This window comes from Lissotriton vulgaris, chromosome 9 (genome assembly GCF_964263255.1).
Source record: "Lissotriton vulgaris chromosome 9, aLisVul1.2, whole genome shotgun sequence".
Taxonomy (NCBI): domain Eukaryota; kingdom Metazoa; phylum Chordata; class Amphibia; order Caudata; family Salamandridae; genus Lissotriton; species Lissotriton vulgaris.
The window spans coordinates 553,194,062-553,220,923 of NC_141697.1; the positions used below are offsets into that span (position 1 = coordinate 553,194,062).

A 26,862-nucleotide genomic window follows, 5' to 3' on the forward strand; every position below is an offset into this window, starting at 1 on the left:
GATACACCTTTTGGTCCAAAAGCAATGCATGATTGTCTTGAAAAGCATTCTGCATCTGTAGATGGTTTCATTGACAGTGCAGGTATAATACTTTGGTTTGGCTGATGTGATGGACGTTCAGCGTGTTGCGCAGAGACTTCAGCATCATGAAGATGAAGATATAAAGAGTTTTGGTTTTCTTCCAATTTCTTTCCTGTCTGTGGATGGATTGTTTATTGCCCTCAAGGTCTTTAGAGTATCAGATTGCAGAAGGCTTTGGCGTGCACTTGCATGTTTTATTTGAGTGCTGGATGTTCACTTTCAGCCAGATTCATGAAACAAAATTGCGCTCGCAAAGGGCCAGATTCTGAGAATCTGGCCCTTTGCAAGTGCAATTATTGCATTTGGGATTCATCATCTCAAATGCAAAATTCGCTATTTAAGAACTCGCAAATTTGCGAGGAATAGCATTTAAGGAATCTCTATTAGAGATTCCTTAAATGCTATTCTTGAAACATTTAAAAATTGCGAATTCGCAATTTAGAACCGCTATTTACCACGAAGTCAAACCTCGTGGTAAATAGCGAAAACTTAGAAAAATGCATTTAAAGGCATTTTTCTAAGTTGCATGTTACACACACACATGTCCTTTGGACATGTGTGTGTGTAACATCTGTGTGAATTGACATTTCAGGGGTATTACATGGTGTCCTTTGGACACCCCTGCAGCCTTGAAATCGCAATCTCATTTGCGATTAGCTAATTGCTAATCGCAAATAAGGAATGACTCCCCATTCATTCCTATGGGCCTTTAGCTAATTGCTAATCGCAAATAAGGAATGACTCCCCATTCATTCCTATGGGCCTTTAGGCCCATAGGAATGAATGGGGAGTCATTCCTTATTTGCGATTAGCAATTAGCTAATTAGCTAACCGCAAAATAAGGAACCTGTAGGAATCGCAAAAACAATTGTGATTCCTACATGAATCCCGTTTTGCGAGTCTGGAATAGCGATTCCTTATTAATCGCTATTTCAGACTCGCAAAACTTTACAATGATGAATCGGGCTGTAAGTTTTCAAAAAAAGTAAGTATGAGGATTAGGTGGTCTAAGAAGAAGTCTTTGAAAGATGTAAAAGTGTGGTATTCTTTTTTGCCTCGGCCTTCGTTTGTTGGTAGGATGCTAAACAGAGATATAGGAATGGCAAAGTGGTACTTCCTGTCCAGGGGTATGGATGGTTTACATTGGATTGTTGGAGATGATGAGAGCACAGGGCCGAGGATGCCCTTTAGAGTGTGTTGGTTCTATGGCATGTTGCATCACAAGTCTTTGGAGGAGGCGATTTGTTGGCTTTTTTCTGCTTGTGTTGTCTGGGAGGTCAAAGTCACCCAGAAGTTGACTTTCTCCCTTGTTATGCGCACGGGTCATATGATGAATTCTGTAGCCTGTGGGAGGCGACCAGGATGTGTGAGATGTGGGAATGAACCATGTTTTTGTGATAAGGAGGGTATCAAGCTTGCGACAGATGCTGAGGTCTGAAATGTCTGATGTGTGGAATACTGCTAAGTTAATGTTAAAGAGCATGGGTTGGATCTGGAGTTCTCTTGGTGTGTGGTAGTTAGTGGGATGTGTGGGAGATTCAGTCTATGAGTTGTTAGAATTACATGTGAGTGTTGGGTCATTTAGATCTCTGTGTGTTTGTGAGCATTGTCAGTAAGGCCTGTTCCTTGCCCTAAAATTCCAAAAAAGTGATAACCCTGTCTTAGTCTTGTCTTATATTCTACTTTTTGATTACTACATTATTTTGAGAATGAGGGGCTAACTGCATAACACATAGGACAGTGGAGCCTGCCGTAATTAGACATGTCAGGATTAGTTTCAGTAATACATTATTCCAATAATGGCATGGAGCACCAGTAAGAATGTGTTTCATTTTCGAGTGAGGAATACCCAAGGTAGTGGAGGATTGTCCTACAAAAAGGAAGGGCATTGCCTCTGACTTACTTGGAGTTCTTTCCCTAGATACAGGGTATATTATCACATTTTTCTGCCTGGCGTCAAAAGCTGTAAAAGGCAGCTCTGGACAGAAAACTAAATGTCCGACCTGTTGTCAAAGGATCGCCCACATAGGCAGCTATGTCAGCTGGGCGTTGTGTACTGAGCAGGATGTTTACAATGGCTGTGTCTTTGGAAAACAATTGTTCTCCTGTCTAAGAAGTTGGTGGGTGAGTCAGCTACAAATATTTGACAGGTGTCCCATTGTTATAATCTTCTGTTGTTGCCTATTTTGATCACAGCGTAGAAATAAATAAGTATCTTTACACATCAATTTACTCGCCTATGTACTGAAGCAAACATTTAGTAGCAGCAACAGATCCGTCTTCATGATTTGCAAACTTGTACAGTAGCTTTTTTTTTCTCTGACATCTAAAACATTCAAATGTGGAATTCTGTGTGTTCTGAACGATCCATGTGAAGTCTCATGCATACATGTTTTGAAAATATTTTCATTTAACTTAGGGGTAGGAGTAGGGTTTGCTAAGAGTTTAGCATTAGGGCTTGGTTTAATGTTAGAATTAAGGCTAGGTTTACAGTTAGCATTAAGGCTATAGTTTGGTTCATTGTTAAGCTGACTGATATGAATTGAAGCCATAGTGGTGTGGTAACTGGCATTTGAATGCAGGGGATGCAACCTTAAAATAATTGTCAAGGCTAAAATGTTTAAATAGATGTATGCTGCAGTAATCGATGTCTCGTAGGACTAGCAGGCTAATATGGTACTCAAATGTAAGTGATAAAATATGGTGGTAATAATAATGTTCCATTTCTACTTAAAACTGTCTTCCCTTTTTTGTCTCCCTAAAGAGATGCAGGTACTGCGTGCATCACTGGCTGTGCTGGGCAAGGGGTGCCTGGCTGCTTCCTTCGTCTGTTGCTACCTGTTCTCTGGTGAGCTGTACCCAACCATGCTTAGGTAAAAGAAATGCTGATGTAGAACACTTTCTTGTAAGGATATGACCTTTTTTCATGGTCATCCTCTACTTTTTACTAGATTTTATTGCATATGTATGGACTCTGAAGACTAGGGAGCTGCCACCCAGTGCCCAGTGTTTTTGCTCCAAACCCTAAAAGCATGTAGAAATGGCTAATACCTGAATGACATATTTACCTTACATATAAGTCCCTAGTATACTTTGTACCCAAGACCTGTAAGTTAACCATCACTAGTGGACTCCGGCAATTATTGTACTACAATTAAAGTGAGCATGTAAAACGTTGACTCCAGGCCTGCCAGAGCAGCCTAGCATGGCAGTTTTAAAACTGCCATATGGGCCTGTTACAATTGCCCTTTGGCAGGCATAAACCTTCTTTTTTAATACGTATAAGTCATCAAAGAAGGCCCTAAATGCCCATAGTATAATGCCTCAATTGTCCTGTGGGATTCATTAACAGGAGGACTCTGCTTACACATCTGAGGTAACCAATTCAATTGTAAAAATTACTCTTAATTTAACAATGGGCACAATTATCAATAAGTACAGGACACTCTATATTCGTTCAAGAATACAACAACAGCCTACCCCAACAGTATATACACTATATGGAGACATAATTTACACTTTCTGATATTTTTGCCGTTGTGTTTGAAGATATTGATGAGACATGTCTGTATTGGGATATCTTACCTCTCGTCTACCCTGTGTGGCTGGCTTCAATAATTGCCCCTCATATGCCCTGAAAAAGGCCTTTAGATTTTTGTCTCACATGTTGCAGGTTTCTCTCACCATACTGATCATATTGATTTAAGCTCCCCTCACCCATCTGACACTGAGGTGCCTGAAAGGGTAATCACTTTCTTATTATTACACCCTACGCTTGAGTAAGAGTGTGAACTTGAATAAAATGTATTTGAGGTATATACATCAAATGAGAACTTGAACTGAATCAATAATTATACCACTTTGAGAACTGTTGGGCATTACATTTAAAGTTGGCAAGCAAGTAACTGTGTATTTATTACTGTTTACTGATGAGCATTTATGATCTTTGGGGTAGACAACTGTTCCGTGTTTCTTTGAATTTTACCCCTGTTCTGCACATAATATTCATGTTAGGAGACCTATTTTTTATTGATTAGATGTGCCCTCTACATATCAGCCTTATTCAGAGTGGGGGACCAGTTGAAGCACAATATTCAGCAAACATCTGAAAAATATTATACACAGTCCTTGGCCAATAATAATTATTAAACGTTTGAAATTTAAACATACACTGCTTGAGTAAGAGTTTATCTCATTCTATTGCCTTAGTGGGATATTAATTATTTGACACTTATTGCACTTGGTGATATAGAGTACTAGGCGATTGCAGTATCCACGTGAGATGCCTGGTAAACTAGGCCGACGTAGGAATAATATGAACACCTGGCCATTTGAGTTTAGATGAGACAACTGAAGCACAAGAAGATAATTTAGTTATTAACCATACACATACATCTTTGATGTTATTTCAGTGGTGGAAGTAGTTTGCATGAGAATAGTTTGGGGTGCATGGGGAATCATGTAGGTGAACCAAAAGGAAATTGTGTAATAGGTGGTAATTGATCATTTTTGGTCTTACCACAGCTGGTGTGACTGAATAATTCAGGAAGTATCCTGGTACTCATGATCAAGGGGGTGAGTAAAGTGGTTAAACAGGCAGCATTTGTTTGAATTCGGTATGGTGGACTATGGATTCCTTTCTTTCTTTTTTTCCATGCAGGTATGTGTTGTGTCCTATGTGGAAAGACACCAGGAGCCAGGATGTATACTCAGGACTTCTTTATTCAGTCTTCTGTTAAAGTTACATCTCTCTGTACTCCAGCCAGCCTAGTGTGGTACCAGCCCCACCAGGAGCAGCCTTCCTAGCTGCTCAGCCCATCTCCAACTCCCACATTCACCCCACTCAGTCACCCAGGCATTCCAGGCATCACAGGCACACCAACATTCTAATACCAAGACACACTCTGGCTGAGCAGCTAGAGGCAGCAGGGCTAGAGTACATATTAAACTAATATGTAGGATACAACATTATCCCATTTTCCTTAAACAAAACAAAAAGGAAACTAGAAGACAATGTCCAATTCGATTAACATTTCAAATCACAAAGATACAGCGAATAAACAAAGCATCAAAGAAGATGGAATCATTAAATCAGGAGAAAATCAATAATAGTATCAATCTCAAATCTCTTGAATGCAGAAATGACAACAAAACATCACAAGAGAAAAGCATTCTGTAAAGGAAGGATGGTTGAGATAAAAAAAACAATTTAAATGCTAAATCCCCCATCCCCCTTAAAAAGAGAATTTTTTATAACATATATCAAAACATAGCATTATGTTCCATATATACTGTAGCGTAAAGCACTATGACCAAAAAGCATACAACAAATAGTGCTAAAGATAAAATAAATAACCTACAACTCAATCCCATGTGTAGGGAAACAAGAACAAATGGGTCGTCACCCAGATGACCAACCAATAAGGTACGTACTAATGTACTGCGCGCAACTGTAACAGGGATTCAAACCCTCCTCCAACCACGCGTAGGGGATCACCTAGGTGCATACTAATGGGAACTGACACATGAGCCCACAACCAACCCCGAGTAGGAGTAACACACTGTCCCATAGAAAACTAAGAAAGCCCATCCTTAGACTAACTTTGTCGCTGTTTACATGTGGCAACACTACTGAAAAGGGCTGTACAAGAAACACTAATGTTTTTACTAGAGCAATTGTACACCTTACAATAGTCGCACTGGAACACACCGGTAAGCGATCTCTCACCCGAGTTGTGACAAAACACTTTCCCTGCAGAAGAGAAAAGAAAAAAAAAGAAACACAACAGGACAAACCAAAAAGCTAAACTAGTTACTTCCACACCTGTGAACCCAGACACATTGTCAAACAATTCTGAAATTTGCACACAGGAACATTACAAAATTCGCCCTGTTCATCTTACAGTAAGACACTGTCTCATGAAAACGTACCAAATGCCCAGAGCAAAGCGCAACAGTGCGACGAATAGGTAGAAATACATGGAGAAATAAAAGGCTCGAACCATAATGAATAATAGGTGAAGATACTAGGAGTCTCTAAACGATCACATTAATAGGTGAACATACTAGGAGTCTCTAAACAATCACACATGCATATAGACATCTCCATTCCCAAACCTGTGCAGCAAAATGACAATCATAGATCTTGCATCACGTGGTCTCGAACACACTTGAAACGGAGATCTACACCAAGAAGATCCCACGACGAGTACACACAAACAGTACATCAATGTCGCTCGCAAGATGAATAAAGCTGACTGTAAAGGGCACACGATGTGGACCAACACATGTGTAGCAGAGTTCACGGGTAAAACAAGTTGCTGGCAGCAATGGAGTTCCAAGAAAGAAAAATCGCAGCATGTTGACAAAGACGTCAAGAACGCTTCACACTGTTGTTGGCCATCATGTCAATATCCCTAAAACTTTATGAAACAAACAACGTGGTTGGCAAAAGGGAGCAGCGTGGAAGGCAATAGTGAGGAAAACAGGTAGTGCCAAATGTAAGACTGTAGCATACGCTAACAACAAGATGGCGGCACTTTTTTGGCGTTACACCGGGTCGCTCCCGGCATGTGAATGCTCCAAAACGCCACTGAAGAAAGGTAAAGCGTCACAAAGAACGAACTTGGAAATGCGCGGTATCTGAGGTAAGGTTCCTAGCGCTGAGAACAGCTCGTGCCACATCTTTTACATTTTCAAATAAGCGAAGAAACTGACAACCGATACAGGTAATGGCTCACCTCAAATCCGCAGTAATAGAATAATCGGTGAAATACCTCCGTATATTGCCGCATACGAGATACAGTTACAATGGATGACATCGAACTTGTAGAATTTTTGTGCAAGGGACGTTCACTGTGGTATTACGCTCCAAAACAAACAGGCATTGTAAAAAAAACATCACCGACCATCCAGACAGGGAGGTTGACCCACATAACTTAAAAGAGCACTCCAAGAGTAACACATGGCATCCATGTAAACAGCAACAAACAAGTATGATAGAAAGGATGCTCCAAGACATTAAGCTGACACTTCATCACTAGTGTAGACATCAAAAGGACACACTTGGAGCATGTTCCTCCTTTCTTTACACAAGCTGCAAAAATCCTTCATTAAGGCAGCAACAGCACATCGAGATGCTACAAACTTAGGGTACAAATTCCTTTTATATAGACACTGCACGCGTGGGTGTAACTTTAACAGAAGACTGAATAAAGAACTCCTGAGTATACATTCTGGCTCCTGGTGTCTTTCCACATAGGACACAACAGTAGGTTAGTTAGGTGCCGAAGTATTGAGGGAGCCCTAATAGTCATTCAAGGTCAAAACATGGACAAACCCCCCTTCTTTGATTATATAACAGCTAAACGGCACTAGGAAATATTGTGGACAGATTGCCGCTATGTCAGTTTCCAACTACTTTGAAGTTATTTTCACACATTTGGAGCGTAAGTCTCTTGTCTCACATAAGTTGTAAATGTGTTCATGATTTGAGTACTGCATCATTTGTACCATGCTCACATTTTCTTTTTTTACACCTTTCTCTGAATACGGCTGATTAAAAACCAATGGAAACTAATATAGTGTCCTGTATTCATTACTTACTGTCTCGGTTGTTAAGCTAAGAATGATAATTAAAATGTTGTCTTTAAAAAATGATATTCTTTTATTGAGAATAGCAAATCTACAACAGCACGTATTACAAGGAAAGGTCATAAATAGAATCATATCCAATAAAGGAATAAAAGGCAAGTTAAACAGATGGCCATTCAGCACAATAAAAATTAATCCTTGAGATTTAGTGCAAAGAGTTAACCCACCATACAGTACAAAATATAAGATTAACTTCAGGGTAGAGCAAATGCAATTTCAAAGTCTATCCAGAGAACCAGAAATCCTCCTACCAATGATAAGAAGCCTCCCATTCCAGTAAGTTCCCCTATATCCTCCACCCCTTTATTTTAACTTACTTCCCCTTCTGCTCGTAAAGTGCCTGCTCTAGTTTAAAAATAGATAAAAAGTGCCCCTTTCATTGATGAAATGTGGGGAGCAGCGGATCCACCTATGCACAAGCGACACTTTGTGAATGATTACGATGCTGTCGGGAAAGGCTCTGACCACCAGTCGGAGCCTTTCCGACGGCATCGTAATTTGCTGGTCGGTTTCCTTTCCGCCCTCCTCATAACAATAGATCAGTCGGAAAGGAATCAGACCGGTCATTCTGACTGGCTTCCAACGGGCTTGGAGAGCCTGCCCGCTAGTCAGAAGGCTGTCAGTATTCCCAAGGGCGTCTCTTTCTGTCTGAGGGATTACAATGTGGGATTTCGACAGCCTTTCTGTGCCAGCCTTTTTGAAACGGAAAGGTTGTCGAAAGTCGACTTTGGGGGCCCTCAGCAGTGCCACCATAGGAGCACCGCTCCAGGATGAAGTCCGAGGGGGCACTTATATTGCTCCCCTGTTGCTCTCTACACCCCGTAGCACGCATGGGGTGCAGGGATGAGCTGCACCTCCTATTTCACAATGAGAGCATGTATGCATGTATTCCGGCCATAGTACATGCTTCCATTGTAAATGATAGGAATGTGACTGAACAGTGTTCAGTCGCATCCTCCTAACCAGTCAGTCGGGACCGCTGAGTGGGTGTCGGTTGGTCCCAGGACTGAGACGATGTCCTGACATCGTAATAGGGCTCATAGTCTAAATAAAGACTGTCATTGCAATAAAAATGAATTCAGACCCTATCCCTCTGGATGCATTATCGATACCCAGCATCATAACTTGCAGTAACAGGGTAATATTCTTTTAGAAATAGTACAATTTCAGCCATAGGTACATTTACGCAGGGACAGGTACAAGACATATGAGCCAGGTCTGAGCTTGGTTCTTGGTATCGCGGTCATCCGGTACTAGCCGCCCCCCCAACTGGCTATCTTAGCAAGGGTAACGCATAGATCATAATCTGAAGTCGAGCTACTGGTTTGGAATACATCACTCAAATTGCTTGAGTAAAGGACCTTCATTAATCCTTAGGCTTCGAAGAGTTTCCACAGATATTCCCAAGACACTCTGTTGAATGCCATCTCAGCATCCAAAATGACAGCCCTCATTGGTTCTTTCAGATACTCCATAGCATCCAACATCGATAACGCGCTGCACATGATCTGAGATCCCCCTCCCTGGAATAAACCTGTGCTGCCAAGTTGATACTAATCTGTGAATATTCGGGCCCACTCTATTTGCCAAAATCTTGGCCTAAAGTTTTATGTCACTGTTTAACAATGTAATTGACCTATAGGAGCCTAAATCCGTAGCTCCCATGCCCTTTAAAAAATAATAATAATAATATTGGCAGTAGCCCATGAACCTGGAGGGGGCTCTCCATGCCGTACCTTATTTAATAACTCTGACAGCTCAACCAAAAGTTCAGATGACCGGATTTCATAAAATTCGAGTGGAATCAAGTCGGTTCCCACCACTTTTCTGGCTGGCAGGTCCCTTAGCTCTAGCTAGATTTCATCTAATGGAAATCCAGCCCCTAACGAAGATTGCTCTTCAGCTGTTGCTTTATTGTGCACAATTAATGACAGATAATGATCTAGGGCAGAACTTTTGTAACTGAAGCTTTATATAATTTGGCATACAATGCCCAGATGGTAGCTCTAATCTCTACCAGATCTTTCACAGTACTACCATGCCCATCCCTGTTTCACTGATGTGTCCTGCCACATGCTTTTACCTTGACTTAATCGCAAGCACCCGCCCCACCCGTTCGCTATAATTGAAACATTCCTGTATTCTGGCTACATATTTCCCAGCTGTCTTATTAGCAATAAACTAATTCAACTGTGACCTACTTATAGCTATATGATTCAGAACAAGGGGCAGTACCCCCAGGTCCCTTATGTCCTCGTCCCATTCATAACTATGTGGAGATAACCATCTCCTGACAGAAAAAAGGATCAGAAGAATGCTGGGACACTAACCCCGCCCATCACACCGGTAGTACATAAGAGGTACTTACCAGCATTCCGCCTGTTCTTTTTTTCTGTCTTTTTTTTATTTATTTTTTATTTTCATTGATTAAGATGCTAACTCAGTCATACATGTTGTCTAATAATGTACATGAGGTTGTTTATATTTCTCTTACATCTTGTACCTAGACTTGTTCAAAGGAAAATGCTTTTTTCATACTGCTGTCTTCCTGGTAATGGATTATAATTTTTTTGATTTTTCTTTGGTTATTGATCGCATTCTTTAGATAACGTGATATTATACAGTCGCCCTTTTGCATGCACTGAGCTGCCCAGTTGCTGCCTCGTTTTTTAGTATTATTGATGTGGTGCATAATCGCGCACTTTTTTAGTCTAAAATAGCAATATTCTGCATTAATACATTTATAGCCACGCATTCATGACTAGGCAGTCGATTCATTATTATATGACGCTGGAATTTGCTTGTTGCATACTGCGGTATGCTCCTGCTATTATATTTGCAGGTGCTACATTTGTATTAATGCGCTCATCCCATTTCAAGATGGCGTTTGAATACGCCATTGATGGTTCCGGACCGTTCTCTATTTTTAGGATTCTTCAATGCGTCACACGCCCAGCATTCTATCGAGGCGTCTTCAGAACTTTAGTGGTGTGCCGAGAAACCATACCGGTAAGCATACTTCAAAATTTGGTGGTGCCTAAATTACGCCAATCCTTCGATATTGCGTAGTACCAGCTGTATGCCTTTTGCTGCTATTTGTTTTTCGTCACGATATGCTGCATTCCTAGTGCCGGCTCTAAGCTACCGTGTGTACGTTTTTTATACAGACTTTGGTTTTTTGAGTAATTGGTTAAGATTGGACATGCTGTGTGTTTTATCGTAATTGATGCTGATAATCACGCGGGGGTAACCACACTTAGGCAAACTATTGGTTTCCGTTTATTGTCAAAATAAAGTTGGGCATTGACTGATTTTGTCGACAAATAACTTTTACCTTTTTTAGTATGGGGCCGTTTTCTAAATGCTCTCCGTGAATGATCATTACTTTGACATAATAGGATTGGGTCTAGACCATAACATGAACTTAAGATTTTTGGTTGGAGATTGAAACAAATTTTTTTCTCCTTCTCTGTTTTCAGCCGATTTAGTGTCTCCATTTCGAATTCTGTCTTTTGCAGTAAGTTAATTCCTTCTTTGATTTTTTAATCCAGTCTCGCCTAATTGAATTGGCGTAATTTGATTAATTCTAATTTTTGTTCCTATATAGAACTGGAACTATCTTGACCGCCATCCATTATCGTTTGGTTGGTCTTCTTTTAAGAAAGGTGATTTTAATTTATTACCTTTATTGTTTGGTGGAATCACTATTGGTGTGGTGGTAGTTTTTCCTTTTTTGAATTCTTTTTGCTTTTTCTGCCTTTTTTGTCACTCAGTGATTTTTTCAGTCTTTTCCTTGGAAGAAGCCTACACCAATCAATGTGACAATTTAATAATTATTTTAATATTTCTATTGTACAGCTATGTAACGCTCAAGCAAATTCAAGTCCTGATGATGACCGTACAGTAATAAAGCGGTCGAAACGCTGTCGACGCTTTTTGTGGCCATAATTCTTGAAGGGAACATTATTTTTATTTGTGTTGTTCCTTTACACATGTAATGTTTTTTGTTAAGCCACTTGTTTGGTTTTTGATATGTTTGTTTTCTTGTATACCAACATTCTGTCTTGAGCGTAACTGTTCCTTTTAAACTTTCAAAAATATGTAATAAACTATAATGTCTTTGGAAATTGGGAAAAAAAACTCTTTTTGAATTTATGAATTTATAGGCTTTTCTTCTTCCCCTTTTTTCTTTTCCTCCCTATTTTCGATTTTAACTGTATGCGTGAAGTTGCACAATTCATGTGACCTCTCTTCCTAAACCTTCTGTTAGGTGTATTGACTGTCTGTCCCTGGTTCAGGGTTGTTGGACTGCCCTTGTAGACTCTGAAAGATACTGATCTAGGGCAGAACTTTTGTAACTGAAGCTTTATATAATTTGGCATACAATGCCCAGATGGTAGCTCTAATCTCTACCAGATCTTTCACAGTACTACCATGCCCATCCCTGTTTCACTGATGTGTCCTGCCACATGCTTTTACCTTGACCTAATCGCAAGCCCCCGCCCCACCTGTTCGCTATAATTGAAACATTCCTGTATTCTGGCTACATATTTCCCAGCTGTCTTATTAGCCATAAACTAATTCAACTGTGACCTACTTATAGCTATATGATTCAGAACAAGGGACATTACCCCCAGGTCCCTTATGTCCTCGTCCCATTCATAACTATGTGCAGATAACCATCTCCACATAGAAAAAAAAGATCAGAAGAATGCTGGAACACTAACCCCGCCCATCCCACCGGTAGTACATAAGGGGTACTTACCCAGGGTTCCGCCTGTCTTTTTTTTCTGTCTGTCGACAGAATGGTCTTGGATGCTGGTGCTGCTCCTGCTGGGTTGGGGTGGAGTGCGCTTCTTCTCTCTTCCCCCCGCCCGGCTGCCTGGTTTCGCGGGCGGGGGGTTTTTGTTGATCTGCCTCCCGGCCTGCCGGACTTGCTGGGAGGCAGGGCTGTTCCTGGCTGGAAATCCTGTTACCGGCCCTTTGCGGCTGGTGCGCCGCCTCCCGGTTACTTATGGGTCGCTGAGTGCGTCTTTCTGTGGCCTGGCCAGGTGGAAGACGCGCTGTGCTTGATGTCCCTTTGGATTTACGGAGGTGGATGTTCGAGTGGGGGCCTTGTTCCTGTTCCGGCCCCCACTCCGGGTAAGTCCCGCGTAGCGGTGTTTTGTTTCCATGCTAAGTTCCGTAGTTATGGTTCAATGATACGCTGCCATGATGTGCACATGTTTCCACAGTAATATTTGTATGCAGGCACACGGCTTGCCCGCACTGCGCGGCCGTGGTCCTGGTCTGCTTCCACCTGGCATCACAGTAGAATGTCGAGAGCTCCACTGTATGGAGTGCGGTGGCGGTGGTCCGTTACTAATGATGCGATTCAGCGCTCCGCCTCTGGTTCTAAGCCTAGTTGCTGCATATTCAGTGCAATACTGTGGTGTATGCTCTGTGATGAGTGGTGTCAGTCACATGCTCGGAGTGACAGCATTCTTTCCACTCTGCCTCTTTTCTTTCTCCTGCTTCTGGCTATGATGTTGTATGTAAATGCTATTAGTTGAGCACTGCTGCTTCCCTTTGTACTGTTACCTGCCTAGCTTTCTGCCTCTGTGCGGTATCCAGGAGCCTCATTGGGCATGGAGGTGGGTCTGGAGTTCCTGGGGATTTATCCTCATTCACTCCCACACAATGACAGGTTGGGCTTCTGGAGTACGCCACGTTGTGCAACGGTGACTCCTGTAGATGTCGGGGTTTGGACCCGGGCCCTCATCCATGGGTGGCATGCGCTCTGCCGCTGAGCTACATCCCCGCTTCTTCCCTCCAGTGTTCCCTTCCTCTGAGTTGTTCTGTTCTTGTCCTTGCTGTGAGTGTCTGAGTCTCTTTTTCTGCACAATGTTCTGGTTGGTGAGGGACTGCAACATGGCTGGTCTGATTACTACCTCCAGTGCTGCTTGGGGGTCGCGGTGTTTCCGGCGGCTCCATTTGGTGTTGGGCTTAGTGGTGCTGCCTGTCTTGGGGCCTGGTGTCCCTTGTTTGTGCCCTGGGCAGTGCTCTTGCTTCGGGATTGTGTGATTCTGGGCGCGTTGCTTGGTCTCCCATGTTTATGTAATACATTTGCTGTGTGGGGTGAAATGTGTTTGTATGCTCCTTGGTGTGTGATTATGCTTCTGTGACACAAGTGAATGCAGCCTTGGGGCATGCGCTCGCCCCTTTGCACCATGTCACTCTGTTGTGGGTTTCATGTCTGTCATAGGTCCTGGTCTGGTGGGATGCGATTTCTGTGCGGACTTCCATGATTCACCGATTGTGTCTTGCAGGTCTTCACTTTGTATCCCGGGTGGCGTGCTGCTCTCTGTTTCTGTGTGGCATGCTTTGCTTCTCCTGCACTTTTGCTGGCGGGGAGTATGTCGGTGTTGCCATGGATGGGCGGTGTTTTTTGCTTCCTGTTTCTTGGGCTGCTGCCTTGTCCTCTTGTTTGTCAGGCTCATCCAGGGCTGGGGCCTGTTGTTGCGTTCTACTCGGGTCCTGTGTTCTGCCTCTATTTTGCCAATGGCACAGGCGCTGTTGCAGTTGTGTTTCTCGTTTGATGGGTTTGCACTGCGTTCTTCTCCTTGAACTTCGGGCTGAGCTCTTTCTTCTTGGCTCTGGCATTGCCCTTATGGCTGCCTTGGGCTGTCTATCGGGGTGGGGGTCTTGTTCCTGGTGGTATCCCAGCCTCCCCTCCGGGTTTGCGGGGGCTGTGGCCTTCGTATTTTGGTGGGTGCTCTCTGGGTCGCTCGTTTGTAGGGATTTCTCTGCCCTGGCCTGGGCTTGGCCTTCCCTGTGTCTCTGAAGTGGTGCTCTGGGCTCCGGTGCCTCTGGGGGTCTCTGCCTGTGTCTTATCCTGGATGATGTGCCTGTGGCTGTAGTGCCGGTTGTTGTCTCGGTCATCCTGCTGCTGTTCTGCCTCTCGTGGTCCCTTTCCATGTTGCCTTTGCTTGTGCTTCTGAGTGGTTCTTGGCTGTGTCCTGGACCTGGTTGTTGAAGTTCTGGCCTCCAGGGTTTTTGCCTGTGGCCTTCCTCCCTGGGGATGGCTTCTCTCCTGGGTGGGGTAGCCCGCTTGGATTTCTGGATGAGGTTGTTTTCCTCTTTTTCTGCTTCCCCGAGGCTGCTGGTTCTTGGGGGGCGCTGTCGTGCTGGTCTAGCCTCCTTTCGGGGTCTGTCTCCCTTGCCGGTGTGCTTGGGTTGTCCTGGTCGATCCTCTCTGATCCTCACTGCTGTGTGGTGTTCTGGACGCCTTGTCTGCTCTGGTGCCTTGGTGGATTTTGGCTTCTCCAGGGGGGTCTTGTGTTTGACCTCTTGGCTGTATTTCTTCCTTCGGCCTTTCCTCCCTGCTTCTTCTGGTCTCATCTGATATCGGTGCTGCTGGGTGGACGCTCTTTGGTGCCTGGATGGTTTCCTCGGGTACTGTTGGCCTCTGCTGGGTCTCTTCTGGCCTGCGGTGTTCTTCTCCGGCTTGGTTCACTGTGAAGGAGGAGTTCTGTCCCTGCCCTTTCTGGTGGTTCTTTTTGCAGGTGTTGTGCCTCAGCTTTTCCCTGGACTCCTGTTGTTTCGGGGGTCTGTGTTTCAGCCGCTCCCGGTCTGCAGGCTTGCAGTTGCTTCTGCTTGTCCTTCGGCTGTAGCTTCTTATGGTTGCCTGTTGCCTTCGGCCTTCCTCCCTGTTGGCTCCTGTTCTTGGCTGGTCTGCTGGTTCCTGTTCGGTACGACCTGCTTGGGGTTGCCTGGTTGTGCTCTTGCTTCAGTCCTGGTCGGCCTGTTGGGGCTGTGTTGGAGGTTTGTTGGGTGGCCTGGCACTTATTTGCGGGTGTATTTTCTGCCTGTGGGGTGGCTGGTCGCTGTGCTATCGGGTCCCGGTCCTTGCGGGTTTGCTCACAACGTTGTGGCCTCTTGGTTCTGTCTGTGCCTGTTTTGGTCTGTCACCCACTCCTGTTTTTCCTGCTTACCTCGTCTTGGGTTCCGTTTTGGCGACGCCGGGGCTGTTTGCTCTCTGGCCTGTGCTCTGCTGGGCCCTTCGCTTTTTTGGCCTTCCCCCCATTTTGGATTGGGCCTTTGGGTCCTTCTGGTCATGCGGGTTGCTTGGCATTGGCTTTATGTTCCCAGCTGTGTCCTCGGTTGCTGTTTTGTACCCTGTGGGTTTGTCCCCTGCGCGTGTCCTGCCTTGGGTTGTTCCAGGCTGTGGGGTTTGATTTGCTTGTGCTTTCCTCACTGGCTGCTGTTGTTTCTGTGGTCAGGTTGTTTTTTGTGTTTCCTCTCCCCAGGTGGGTTGGGGTTACATGCTGTGCTGTTTGGGCCTGTCCAAAAGGGGGTGGTGATGGACAGAGCATCTGAATCAATCAAACACTCACACCAAGTCAAAAGATCTGGGTTTAATCCATCACTGTTGTTTAGCCCACTCTGCCACGCCAGTTCAGACATGGCTATATGCAAATCAGTCTGACCCTGTGCCTCATGGGAACAGTCCAGCCCAAACTGCCAAGCCATGTCTTCCCTGGACCGGAAACAAGCTTCCGAGGACCGGTTTCTGGCATTCTAGCCGTTTTGTTTAATCCATCATCGTTCTTTAGCCCACTCTGCCACCCCAGTTCAGACAGTTTGGGCCTGTCCAGCTCCTTTGGGTCCTCTAGGGGATGTTGGCCCTCGGTCTCTCTGGCCTCTGTGTTTTTGCTTGGGCTGTTTTGGGTCGTCTCTGCGTGGCCTGTCTCTGGTTGGGCTTGGCATTGGTTGCTGTTGGCTCCCTGAGGGTTCCTTGCCTTGGTCTTGGGTTCTCTGGATCGTTTGTCTGTCCGGTTGCACTCCTTCTCTGGTGTTCGGGGTGTGCCTTCTTCGGGTGGTTGCTTCGTGCTTCGTTTTCCTCCTGTTTGGGGTTGGGGTGTTTTACTGGAGCTGTGTTCTGGGTTTCCTGTCGTTCCTCCGCTTCCCAATTCCTCTTTGTTTTTCCAAGTCTATTTATCCTGGTTGGTTGGCCTTGTTGGTTCTAGCTGCTCTGGTTTTCTGGTGGTGCTGGTTCCCTTGGTGCCTTGTTTCCTCGTGTCTCGGGCCTGGTGGGATGGCTTCCAGTATTTGTTCTTACTTCCCCGGTACCTTGGTTTTCCCTCTTTCCCTGTTCGTGGGCTCTGTCTCACCTTCTGGGCTGAGTGCTGGTGGACTGTCGGAGGCTGCTGGCCCTTTTCTCTTGAGGCCTGCTGCTCTTTTGTGGGGTTCCGGGCGTTTGTCCTCTGTTCTCTCTGGGGTTGGGACGTTTGGTTCCCTTCACTTCTGGTTTGGTCCTGCCCTTGGTGGGCTTCTCGGCCCTTTTTTTTCCCCGGGACAACTTTGGTTTTTTGTTAGTTGGGGCTTCCCGTTTCTCTAGCCCTTTTGTTCCCTGGGTGTTTCTTTCATCCCGGGGCCTGGTTTTGGATGGCGTGGGTTCTCTGTGCCTGGGTTTAGCTCCTGTTGCCCGGTTCTGGCTTGCTGTCCTGGTGGCTCTTGGCCTTTCTCTTTGGATGGCTTCCTCGCTGTTGTTTTCTTCTTGCTTTCTTGCTCTCCCCTTCTCTGGTGACCTCTGTGGTTGTCTGTCTGGTCCTCTGGATGTTGTCCCATTTTTTGTTGGGTACGTCCGGGATTGGTGGAGCTCCCTCTTGTCGGGGGCTCGGCCTGGGGTTTCCCTTGTTCTGCCTTTTGCTTCCTGCGGTTGCTGCCTTGGGGTATTTCCTGGGTTGGCTTCTGTTTTGTTTGGGAAGGACGGCTTTTCTGCTTTGGTATTTTCCACATAGTTATGAATGGGACGAGGACATAAGGGACCTGGGGATAATGCTCTATTACTTACCGGTAATCTTCATTACTCTGGGTCCCATTGTCCTTGTCCCATTCATACACCTGCCCTCCCTCCCGGACAGCTGGCCTTCCTGTTTTGGGCTTGGTTGTTCAGGAGGAATGCTGGGTAAGTACCCCTTATGTACTCCCGCTGGGATGGGCAGGGTTAGTGTCCCAGCATTCTTCTGATCCTTTTTCTCTGTCGGGAGATGGTTATCGCCACATAGTTATGAATGGGACGAGGACAACGGGACCCGGAGTAATGAAGATGACCGTTAAGTAACAGAACATTTCTTGGCCAGAAGACACAGCATCTGCCAGGTCTGCCTCTGCCTCGACTAGTTGGCCTGTGGTTGCGACCTGCATACTCCTCTGTATTCCTACCTAACCCTCCCTTTAGCCCATTTGGATTGAAATCCCCACATAAGATGTACAGGCTGGCCAGGTGGGCAACTCTTTTGCTAAGAAGTTAAACAATGCGGGATCATCTAAAATAGGTGCGTAAAGTGAAGAAAGTGTAAAAGACCTCAAGCAGTACTTGCATTCCACATCACCATCTACCATGATTATGCACAGCCTTGCGTCCACTGCGGATGGTATTCCCTATTACTAAGGTGCCCCCCCCCCTTAGTTCCACCCTCCTGAGACATACAGCAAAGAACTGTCAATCCCAATGTGTCCAACAAGACCATATCCGCCCAAGCCACATGGGTTTGTTGAAGATAGTAAATATATCCTTGAAACTTTTTTAGATTATCTTGGATTCTTCTCTTTTTAGTGATATAGTTTAACCCACAAATATTTACAGAAATGATAAGCAAATTAGCTATCCCCCTAATATTGCTCACCACCTACATATTCAATCTTCTATACACTCTTACCCATTAGAGACCTACGACCCAGCCACACTATTGGTTCATTTATTTTTGCATTTATATTTCGCCTACCTTGATTTTTTAGCTGTCCAATCCATATCAATGCTTGCTGTTTCTCAACTACATTAAAGACCTGACCCTACCATCCACCTCCAGAGCCATCCACCCACACCATCCCCCATCCAGGGCACTCCCACCTTCCCTTGTCTTCTATTAGAGGCAGCCACACCACCATCAGAGTCTGTGTGAAGGCAGGTAAAAAAAGGTGCCGCCCTCCACCCCAACCACACCCCTCCCACTAGAGAAAAACAAAAAAATGAAGATTACCTAGAAAACAGAGATCAATCTTACAAGATATCACAAGATATCAGCCCATTGTGTCACTCTCAGCCCTAATATGGCCCTAGGGCCAGGTTCTCTTCAAAGCATACATTAAGCATACATCAAGCAGTCCTTAGGAAAGCCAGGGATATAATCCAGGCCGGTACATTGGATTATCAAACAGCCTTATCAGCCAGTAATTCACTCAAATATTCTTGTGCTTGGATTTCTGAAGAAAAAAAACTGATATTTCCCCTTGCCGGAATTTTAAGCCTAGCTGGAGCCAGTAAGTAGGCTTCAAAACCTGCATCTTGAAAGGGCTTATTGAACTGGCGGTGGCACCATCTGCGTTCCACTGTTGTATAACAGAAATCTGGGCGGACAAAAAAAAGAGGAATCCCTGTCATTCCTTCTGTCCTCAGGTCGAGCTTTCTCACATATATCTCTTGCTTCAACAGGAGATTGCCCAAAATACATTATTGCCCTGGGTTTCAACCGTTCCCCCTTTTCCTTTCCCTCGGGATAGCTATTTAAGTTCATGGAGAATCTGTGCACCCTCTGTACTTCTATTTATCCCAGTTCCACCAAGACAGCTCAGGAAATGCATTTTTTAGTAAGTCCAACATGAAAATTCTTATATTGTCTCCCTCCAACCCTTCCTTCATTCCAAGGAAGCGGAGGTTATTTCGTCTTTGACAATTTTCAAAGTCTTCAAGCTTCCACATCACATCCGAAAGCTGGGCATCCTGGGACTTAACTTGGCCCTTAACCTTAATGATTTCTGCCTCGCCACTGAGACCCTTTCTTCTAAGCACTTCAACTTGACACTAATTTTAATGCAGGATTTGTCAACTTTTCTGATAGCCCCCTCCAGCTTTTTCATTGCTTGTCTTGTTTTTTTACCATCTGCACGAGTCTCAGCGCGGTGCTCTTTGATTAACTCCAGGATCAAGGCCAGGGAAGGGCTCATGGACTCTCCTCCCAGCCCTAGTTATATCTGAGGACTATAAGTTTGTGGAAACCTCTGTATCACCCATAATTCTAGTATGTGAACAGTCCCATTTTAGCCCAGTGGTCTGCAAGATTTTACTGCAGCTTTTATGGGTATTTAAAGGACCTCTAGGCCCTTTACAGGATCTAGGGTGTTTCAGTGCTGCCTCTGGCACATCTGGTATGCTTGAATCTGATAAGGGGGTGCTAGAACCATCATTACTTAGATTAGATTTAGAGGTATCCAAGCCTGAGCCATCTGTCAGGGAAACAAAATTATCAGCCACTTCCGACGTATTATTTAGTGACCTGCCACCTCACGATTTGGTACTCTGCATGGAACCTATATCAAGTTTAAGACTTAGCTGCTGGATCATAGCTTTATAACTTGCAGTGCTCTCCTGCACACCTAGCTCAGCAGATGTGAACCCCCACATGCCCACCTGGAGTGGTTGAGGCTCCCTCTGTTAGCCTCTGCACCAGTATCTTAAAGAGCAGCTCCACTCCACTGCTATTATCATCATCATCATCATCATCATCAAAACTTTATTTCAGCTATTATAGCCATAAAAGCACATTAAAAAAAATATTTTTTTTACAACCACATAAAATTTGAATCACAAGGGTAATCGGTTGTCAGGTACAAGATTGGGTAATACAAAATCAAATATAACTCACAATTAGGAAAGTTGGCCAGTAAAAACCATCACTACGGGAAATGTAATTATTTATATGCTTCAATAAAAATATAATTTAACACCTAAATATTAAAACCAATCAAAAATTCATATCAAAAGTATGTCTAAAGCCCATCATCAGCTAGCAGCCATTTAATATTATTCATATCAGTTAATCAGCAGGTACCTACACAAATGAACATAGATCTTGCATAATCCATGATCACAACAGATGGGTAAAACAGCAGGTGTTATAGATTTTCATAACAGCAAATACCTTCGCTTGCACCACATTTTAAATAAAAATTTTGAGATCTGGGTCAGTATCTGTTTTTAGAATCCTAAAAAATTCTATATAATTTCTAATACCCAGGTTTCTGCAGAGTTGGATCACCCACTTAGATCTAGGCCTCTTATAGGCCAGACAGAAGAACACCACATGAATCACAGTTTCTTCCTCCACTAAACACCCAGGGCAGGGACGGCTGATAACACCCGTCCACTTGTTAATTAGGGCATTAAGTGGTAGCGTCCCATATCTAATTTGCAGGAACAGCTTTTTTGCTAGGAGTGGCTGTATGGAATCTAGCACCTGCTCAAATTTGCACTGGTACTTAATATCCAGAAACCCATAGGTTAGACTGGTGGGATTAGCCATCTGTAAAATACGTGTCAGGTTGTGTTCCTTCATGGCGCTAGCTAAAGATTTTTGGGAGTTATCTACGCATGTCTCTTCAGGTGCAGTCCATAGGTCCTCCCTCCCCATTGCTCGAAATGAGTCCCTAATAAAGGACAGCCAGGGAATTCTGCCCAACCCAAGGGTAGACAGTACCACTTTTAATTCATCCCTACAGTGGCCCAATTCTGGCGTACTCCACAGCCATCGCCAGTACAGCAGTGGACACGAAGAGATTAGGTTAGCAATCGGGAGGATGTCAAAATCCATCCTCAGAGGTACTAGGGGTGTGTTTTGGGCCGACTTAAAATCTGTCTCATAAAACCATTTTCGATAATTGTAAGGACATTCGCTGCGCTATTCCCCCACAATTATGCCCCGTAAAAAGTAGATCCCCTAGCTTAAACTTTATAAATTTTAACTAGCGGGCTTATGATCTTTAGGGCAGAACTCTTATGGAGTTTTAGGATCCCCCAATGGCCTGAGTTAGCTTTAAGTTAGCCTTATCAATTGGTGGTCCCCACCCCATTTTATCATTTAAGGTAAGGCCTAAATAATCGAAGATGGTGTCCCTATCCAGGGGTCTGCCATCCATTTTGGGGTGTGGCCAGTTTATGGGATTAGCATTAAAGACCATATATTTTGTCTTTTTGATGTTAACCACCAGATTTCTCCTCTTGCAAAACTGGCTAAATTCCTCTAGAACACGCTGCATCCCCATTGATGATTTCAAAAGGAGCAGGGTGTCATCTGCAAACATTAATGCTGGGAATTTGCGATTAGCTAGTTTTGGGAGGTCGATATCCTTGATGGCAAGAAGGTCTTCAATTAGCCCGTTGAGAAAGAGCAAGAAGAGGGTCGGCGCGAGCACACAGCCCTGCCTCACCCCCTTTTCAACAGGGAAGGGTGCCGTCAATTTCCCATTCCTGCCAAACCTCACTCTCGCGAAAGTTCCCGCCAGTAGGCGTCTGAGCTGGTGGCATAGATAGGGTAGTGCTCCCATATCCAACATAATGCCCCACAACTGATCACGGTCCACCATATCAAATGCTGATTTTAGGTCCACGAAAGTGAGGTACACCCTACAAGACTATGTGCTTCCAATAGATCAGTTATAGCCTAAACAACTGATCTATGGTTGATGTTTAGCTTCTAAAGCCTGCTTGCAAGGGAGTTAAAATATTAAGATCCTCCATCCATTCTTGTAGTCTGCCCAGTAGCACTCTGGCAAAGATTTTTTGAGACACATCAATGAGGCTAATTGGCCTTTAGTTTGCAGGGTCAATGGGGGACCCCTTTTTATAAATTGGAATAATCTCTGCCCCTGGCCACTTGGGGGGGCAGGGGGTGGCAAACCTTTGAGGATTGCTTTTAAAAATAATTGGAGGTATGGAGCCCACACTACCTGTTCACTCCTATACAAATCCCCTGGGATTCTATCTAACCAAGGGGCTTTGTTTGATATCCTGGCAGTGGCAGCTACCACCTCAGCCAAAGTACAAAGCGTTGAGTCCCCAGAAAAATCTAAAATTTGGCCATTGGCCACGATCCCGCTTGTACTTTGGCCTTTAGTTGGGCTTGAGTACAGATTCTTAAAATAAAGACACCAGGCATGCTCGCTAATATTAGGCTTAATGGTAGTCCTTCCCTCAAATCTTCCGATATGGACTAAATTCCAAAAGCCTCTTGTATCTTTGTGATCCAAGGAACTCTTAATTGCCTGCCATCTTTCCGTTTCCCATGCTGATTTTGCCTGTAAAACCGTTTTTTTTTTTAATAAAAGCCTACCTTGCCTTATGCTTAGACTATCTCCCTTCTTAAGGCATACCAGAAATTATGTTTTTGCATCCCTACATGACAAATTATACCAAAGATTTTTTTCTCTGGGGAGCTTACTCTTAGTTAATTTGCTACTATAAAAAAAATCTGCCAAGATTGCAACCAAATCCTGGTGGACTTTTCCCAGCTCTATATTTTTTTCACAGGGACGATTGCCTGGGAAAAGGCTTGCCTTTTCTAGAAGGGGGATAAAACAGGAGTACATGTCTGCCATCATATCTGGGGATTGAATTATTGTTAAGCATGCGCGAAATTTGCGAATTCGTGTTCCACAAATTCGCGGATTTCCCCATGAAATCGCAAAAAAAAGCCGCAAATTCGCTAATTTTCCTGCTAAATTGCGGATTTTTTGCGATTTGCCCTGGAGTACTTTCTACTAGCTAATCCAGTAAGTGCTCCCTCATTGGGTAATTGAGTGCTTTTACTACACTGCAGCTGCGTAAAGGGCCAGAAGATGTGTCTCCAGTGACCATGTGTGCCTGTAGCACAGGCACAGGCACACATGGTCACTGGAGACACATCACCTGGCCCTTTACGCAGCTACAGTGTAGTAAAAGCACTATGGGGCAGATTTACAAGCCGCTTGCGCCTCTTTTCCACCGCAGTTGCGTCACTTTTGTGACGCAGCGGCAGCACAAAAGATGCGCCATGGTGCTGGGTATTAACAACGTGACGCATCTCTCAGATGCGTCACCTTGTAAAGCCCTGCGCCATCAGGAGGCTTTCTGGTGCAGGGGAGGGCGTTCCTGCACAGGAACGTCTCCTAAAAGTGGCTGAGTGAAATCTACAACCTGCTTGAAACAGGCGCAAGGCTTGACACAGCATTGGGGAGATAGGGCCCCCCAGAGCATTGCTGGAGCTGCGATCATTTTAATCCCTTTCTTGATAATATGCCCTTTATTTTTTTGCAAATTGAGCACTGACTACAAGACCTGTAGCAAACAGCCATATTTATGAAAAAGTGCGATTGAGCAAGAGTAGAATGATGCACAAAGGTAGTTGAAAAGAGACGAGATCAAAATTCCCTACCAGACACCCTCCTTTACTCCTATTAATATTATAAAGCTCAAGACATTGAAGATGTGCATTGCTTTTCCTTTCCTGGTTTCTCTTACTCCGTATTTTGGAAAAGTGTTTTAGAGTAAAAGTGCAATACATATGTTGGGACCGTGGTTACATGTTCTTAACCTTCTGTCATTGCAGGCAAACTGGAATGGGGCTCTGCAACACAATGGCCCGCATAGGTGGGATTGTGGCACCACTGGTACAGCTGACTGGGGAGTATTTCCGCTTCCTGCCGCTGGTAATCTACGCCTGTGCTCCCATAATCTCTGGCATAGCTGCTTGCTTCCTGCCAGAAACGCTAAACGTCGCCTTACCTGACTCTATAGAAGAGGTGGAGAACAGGTGGGTTCTAAATCTCAATGTAAATTGTATCTGTGATGGGGAATGTGCAGTGCTTAAAATGGGCTGGTACCGACGGGGACGGAGTACCAGCACTCTTTCATTTTGAGAGGGAGAGTACCAGCACTTCTCAAGAGAGACATAATACTTTTAATTGGTGAGTGCAGGCACTGTTCAGAAACTCTGGTACAGAGTAGATGCACTCCTATTTTTCCATTTCAAGCACTGGGAATGTGTCTTGGAACTTAGGGGGCCCCATGGAGGCTGCGGGGGCCTGTGTTAGGCCCCTGCTTGGAACTGGTCAAAAGAAGGGGTAGTGTTGTAGCCTTGTTGCAATAAAATAACATTTATAGCAGCGACATGAAAGCCAAAGGTGACTGAAGGACCTCAAAGACCACCCTTTAGACTACTTCACTAGGAAAATGTAATGCTAGGAATTAATAATAGTGCTACGCCGATAATTATGCTATTATACAACAGTATAGGAAGAAATGTTAATGCAATGATTGGGTTGTGCAGAGCATGAAAAAGGTATAGTAGGCAAAAGTAGTAGGTGTTGCGCTTTATGTGAAAAGTAGAGAGCTATCCCCACTCTGGTCCTCATTCTGAGAGGCCTATTGGTGCGGGCATTAATGGTGAAAACATGATGTTCTACAACCTGACACAGCAGAGGGAGTGATGTAACTATTCCCGGCTACCTTTCAGTCCCTGCATTATTGTGATGTCCTGATAGTGACATCACACCAGCCATCCTAAATCATGCAGGTGGTCTAATGCCCTCACTCTGTCAGTCTTACTTACTCCGTTGGGCTGTCAGAGGAAGCTGTCCATCAAAAAAGTCAACAGGGACTCCAATGTCTCTAAATGAGGCTTTGGCATTTAGGACTGAGTCCGCTGTCCACCAAACATTAAATCAGCCCCTTAGAGTTCATAGTCTCTATGGTGGGGAAATTTTACCAGATCAGTTTCGGAAAAACCGCAGTGCTGGCTGAGCCGCTATTGTATGGTGGCCCAGTCAGAATGTATTTTTTAACAGAAATAAACCCCCAGTGTGTTGGGTTTTTTTAAAACACAGAAATTCAATGTCCCTGACTCACTGGGTGTTTTCTTCCAGTTGGTTGGGAATGAGGGGTTCGGCAATATTATTATCGCCGAGCTCCGCCAATTATTATCGCAGATAAACCTTGCTATTGTCAAGGTTTATCTCAAAAGCGATAAAAATCGGCCGAAATGCATGAATATCGCTGAAACGTCAGCGATGTTCATGCATTACCGAGCTAATGCTCTTAGCCATGTTATCCACCTACCATTGGATAACATGGCTAAGAACTGCTCTGGGCAGGTGTTAGCTTTTTGGAGATATTCGCGCTTAGCGCGAATATTTCCAAAAGTAGGTAATAGGAGATCGCGATATTTGCGACTGTTTCCAGTCGCTAACATCTTGGCAAGCCCACTTTGCATGTCATTAGCGATAAATATCGCTGAATTGCAAAGCAAGCCCCAAGATGATCGCTATCTCCTACTAGCTGTCGCTAACTGGTGTTAGCGACAGCTAGGTAATAGGGCGAAAAAATTATCGCCGCTTTAGCGGGAAAAATTCCCACTGAAGCGGCGATAAGGCCCTTGGTAATATGCTCCAGTATTAGTATTTCCTGATCACAACTGCCAGGCCATTCATGCTGGCCGTAAAGTGAGAAACAGTATTCGCAAAGAGTAACCAGAATATGTCCCCTCTAATAAATGAGGCTCGGAAACCACAAATGTATTGGAATGGAACCTCTGCTGGTTTCTGTCAGAGGCTGTATTACCTTCACACTATAGGTGGCTTTCTCTGGTTTTTCATTCAGCTATCACAGTGTGCTTACTAAAAGTGGAAAATGACTGGACGATGACCAAGGTGGCATCAATAAAATTACAAGATACGATCAGTTTGTCCACGATAAATGTGCATAATAGTAACAAATCAATAAAAAAGGTTTGGTGCATAAACAACAGCTGGAAACTAAATAAGAGATTAGAAATCATTGAATTAATCTGTGACACTATATATGACATATGACACAAACATGCGAAATGAAACCTCAGCGCCATCTTCTCCACTGTTTACAAAGTTGTGGACCTATAGGAATACTTTAGAAAATGCCACCAGTATAATAGTCAGATAAAAATATGCATTTTATTAATAAAACATCACTGAAGTCCCCAATTGCTATTTCAGCTGCATTGCTCAATGCTAGATAGTATTGTTGCATTCAGATTGTTGTTATGACCCGGGAAGGCTCCCTACGTCATATAACAAAGCCATTGTATTATTATACGATAATACATGAGAGCCTTTCATGCAAGTACACAAAAAAGTGGTGGATGAAATGCTTGAATTAATCTCAGACACTGGAAATTACTTGGGGCCACACGGCAGTCCATCACTTTTTCGCATGCCTAGCCACCTCATACTAGACCAAGCCATATGCAAATCAAACTTGACCCTGCTCCAGCTCTGGGCTGCTTGCGTTCCCATTTGGAG

General features: G+C 44.2%; 1 protein-coding gene across 1 annotated transcript in view; it reads left to right on the forward strand.

Moving 5' to 3' along the window:
* Positions 1 to 26,862, forward strand: part of LOC147691771 (solute carrier family 22 member 6-A-like) — a 475,311-nt gene that overhangs the window by 434,554 nt on the left and 13,895 nt on the right. Inside the window, exons 8-9 of the mRNA XM_086938064.1 lie at positions 2,846 to 2,954; positions 24,138 to 24,341. Of these exons, the coding sequence (XP_086794190.1) occupies positions 2,846 to 2,954; positions 24,138 to 24,341 (313 nt within the window). The remainder of the gene's footprint in view (positions 1 to 2,845; positions 2,955 to 24,137; positions 24,342 to 26,862) is intronic.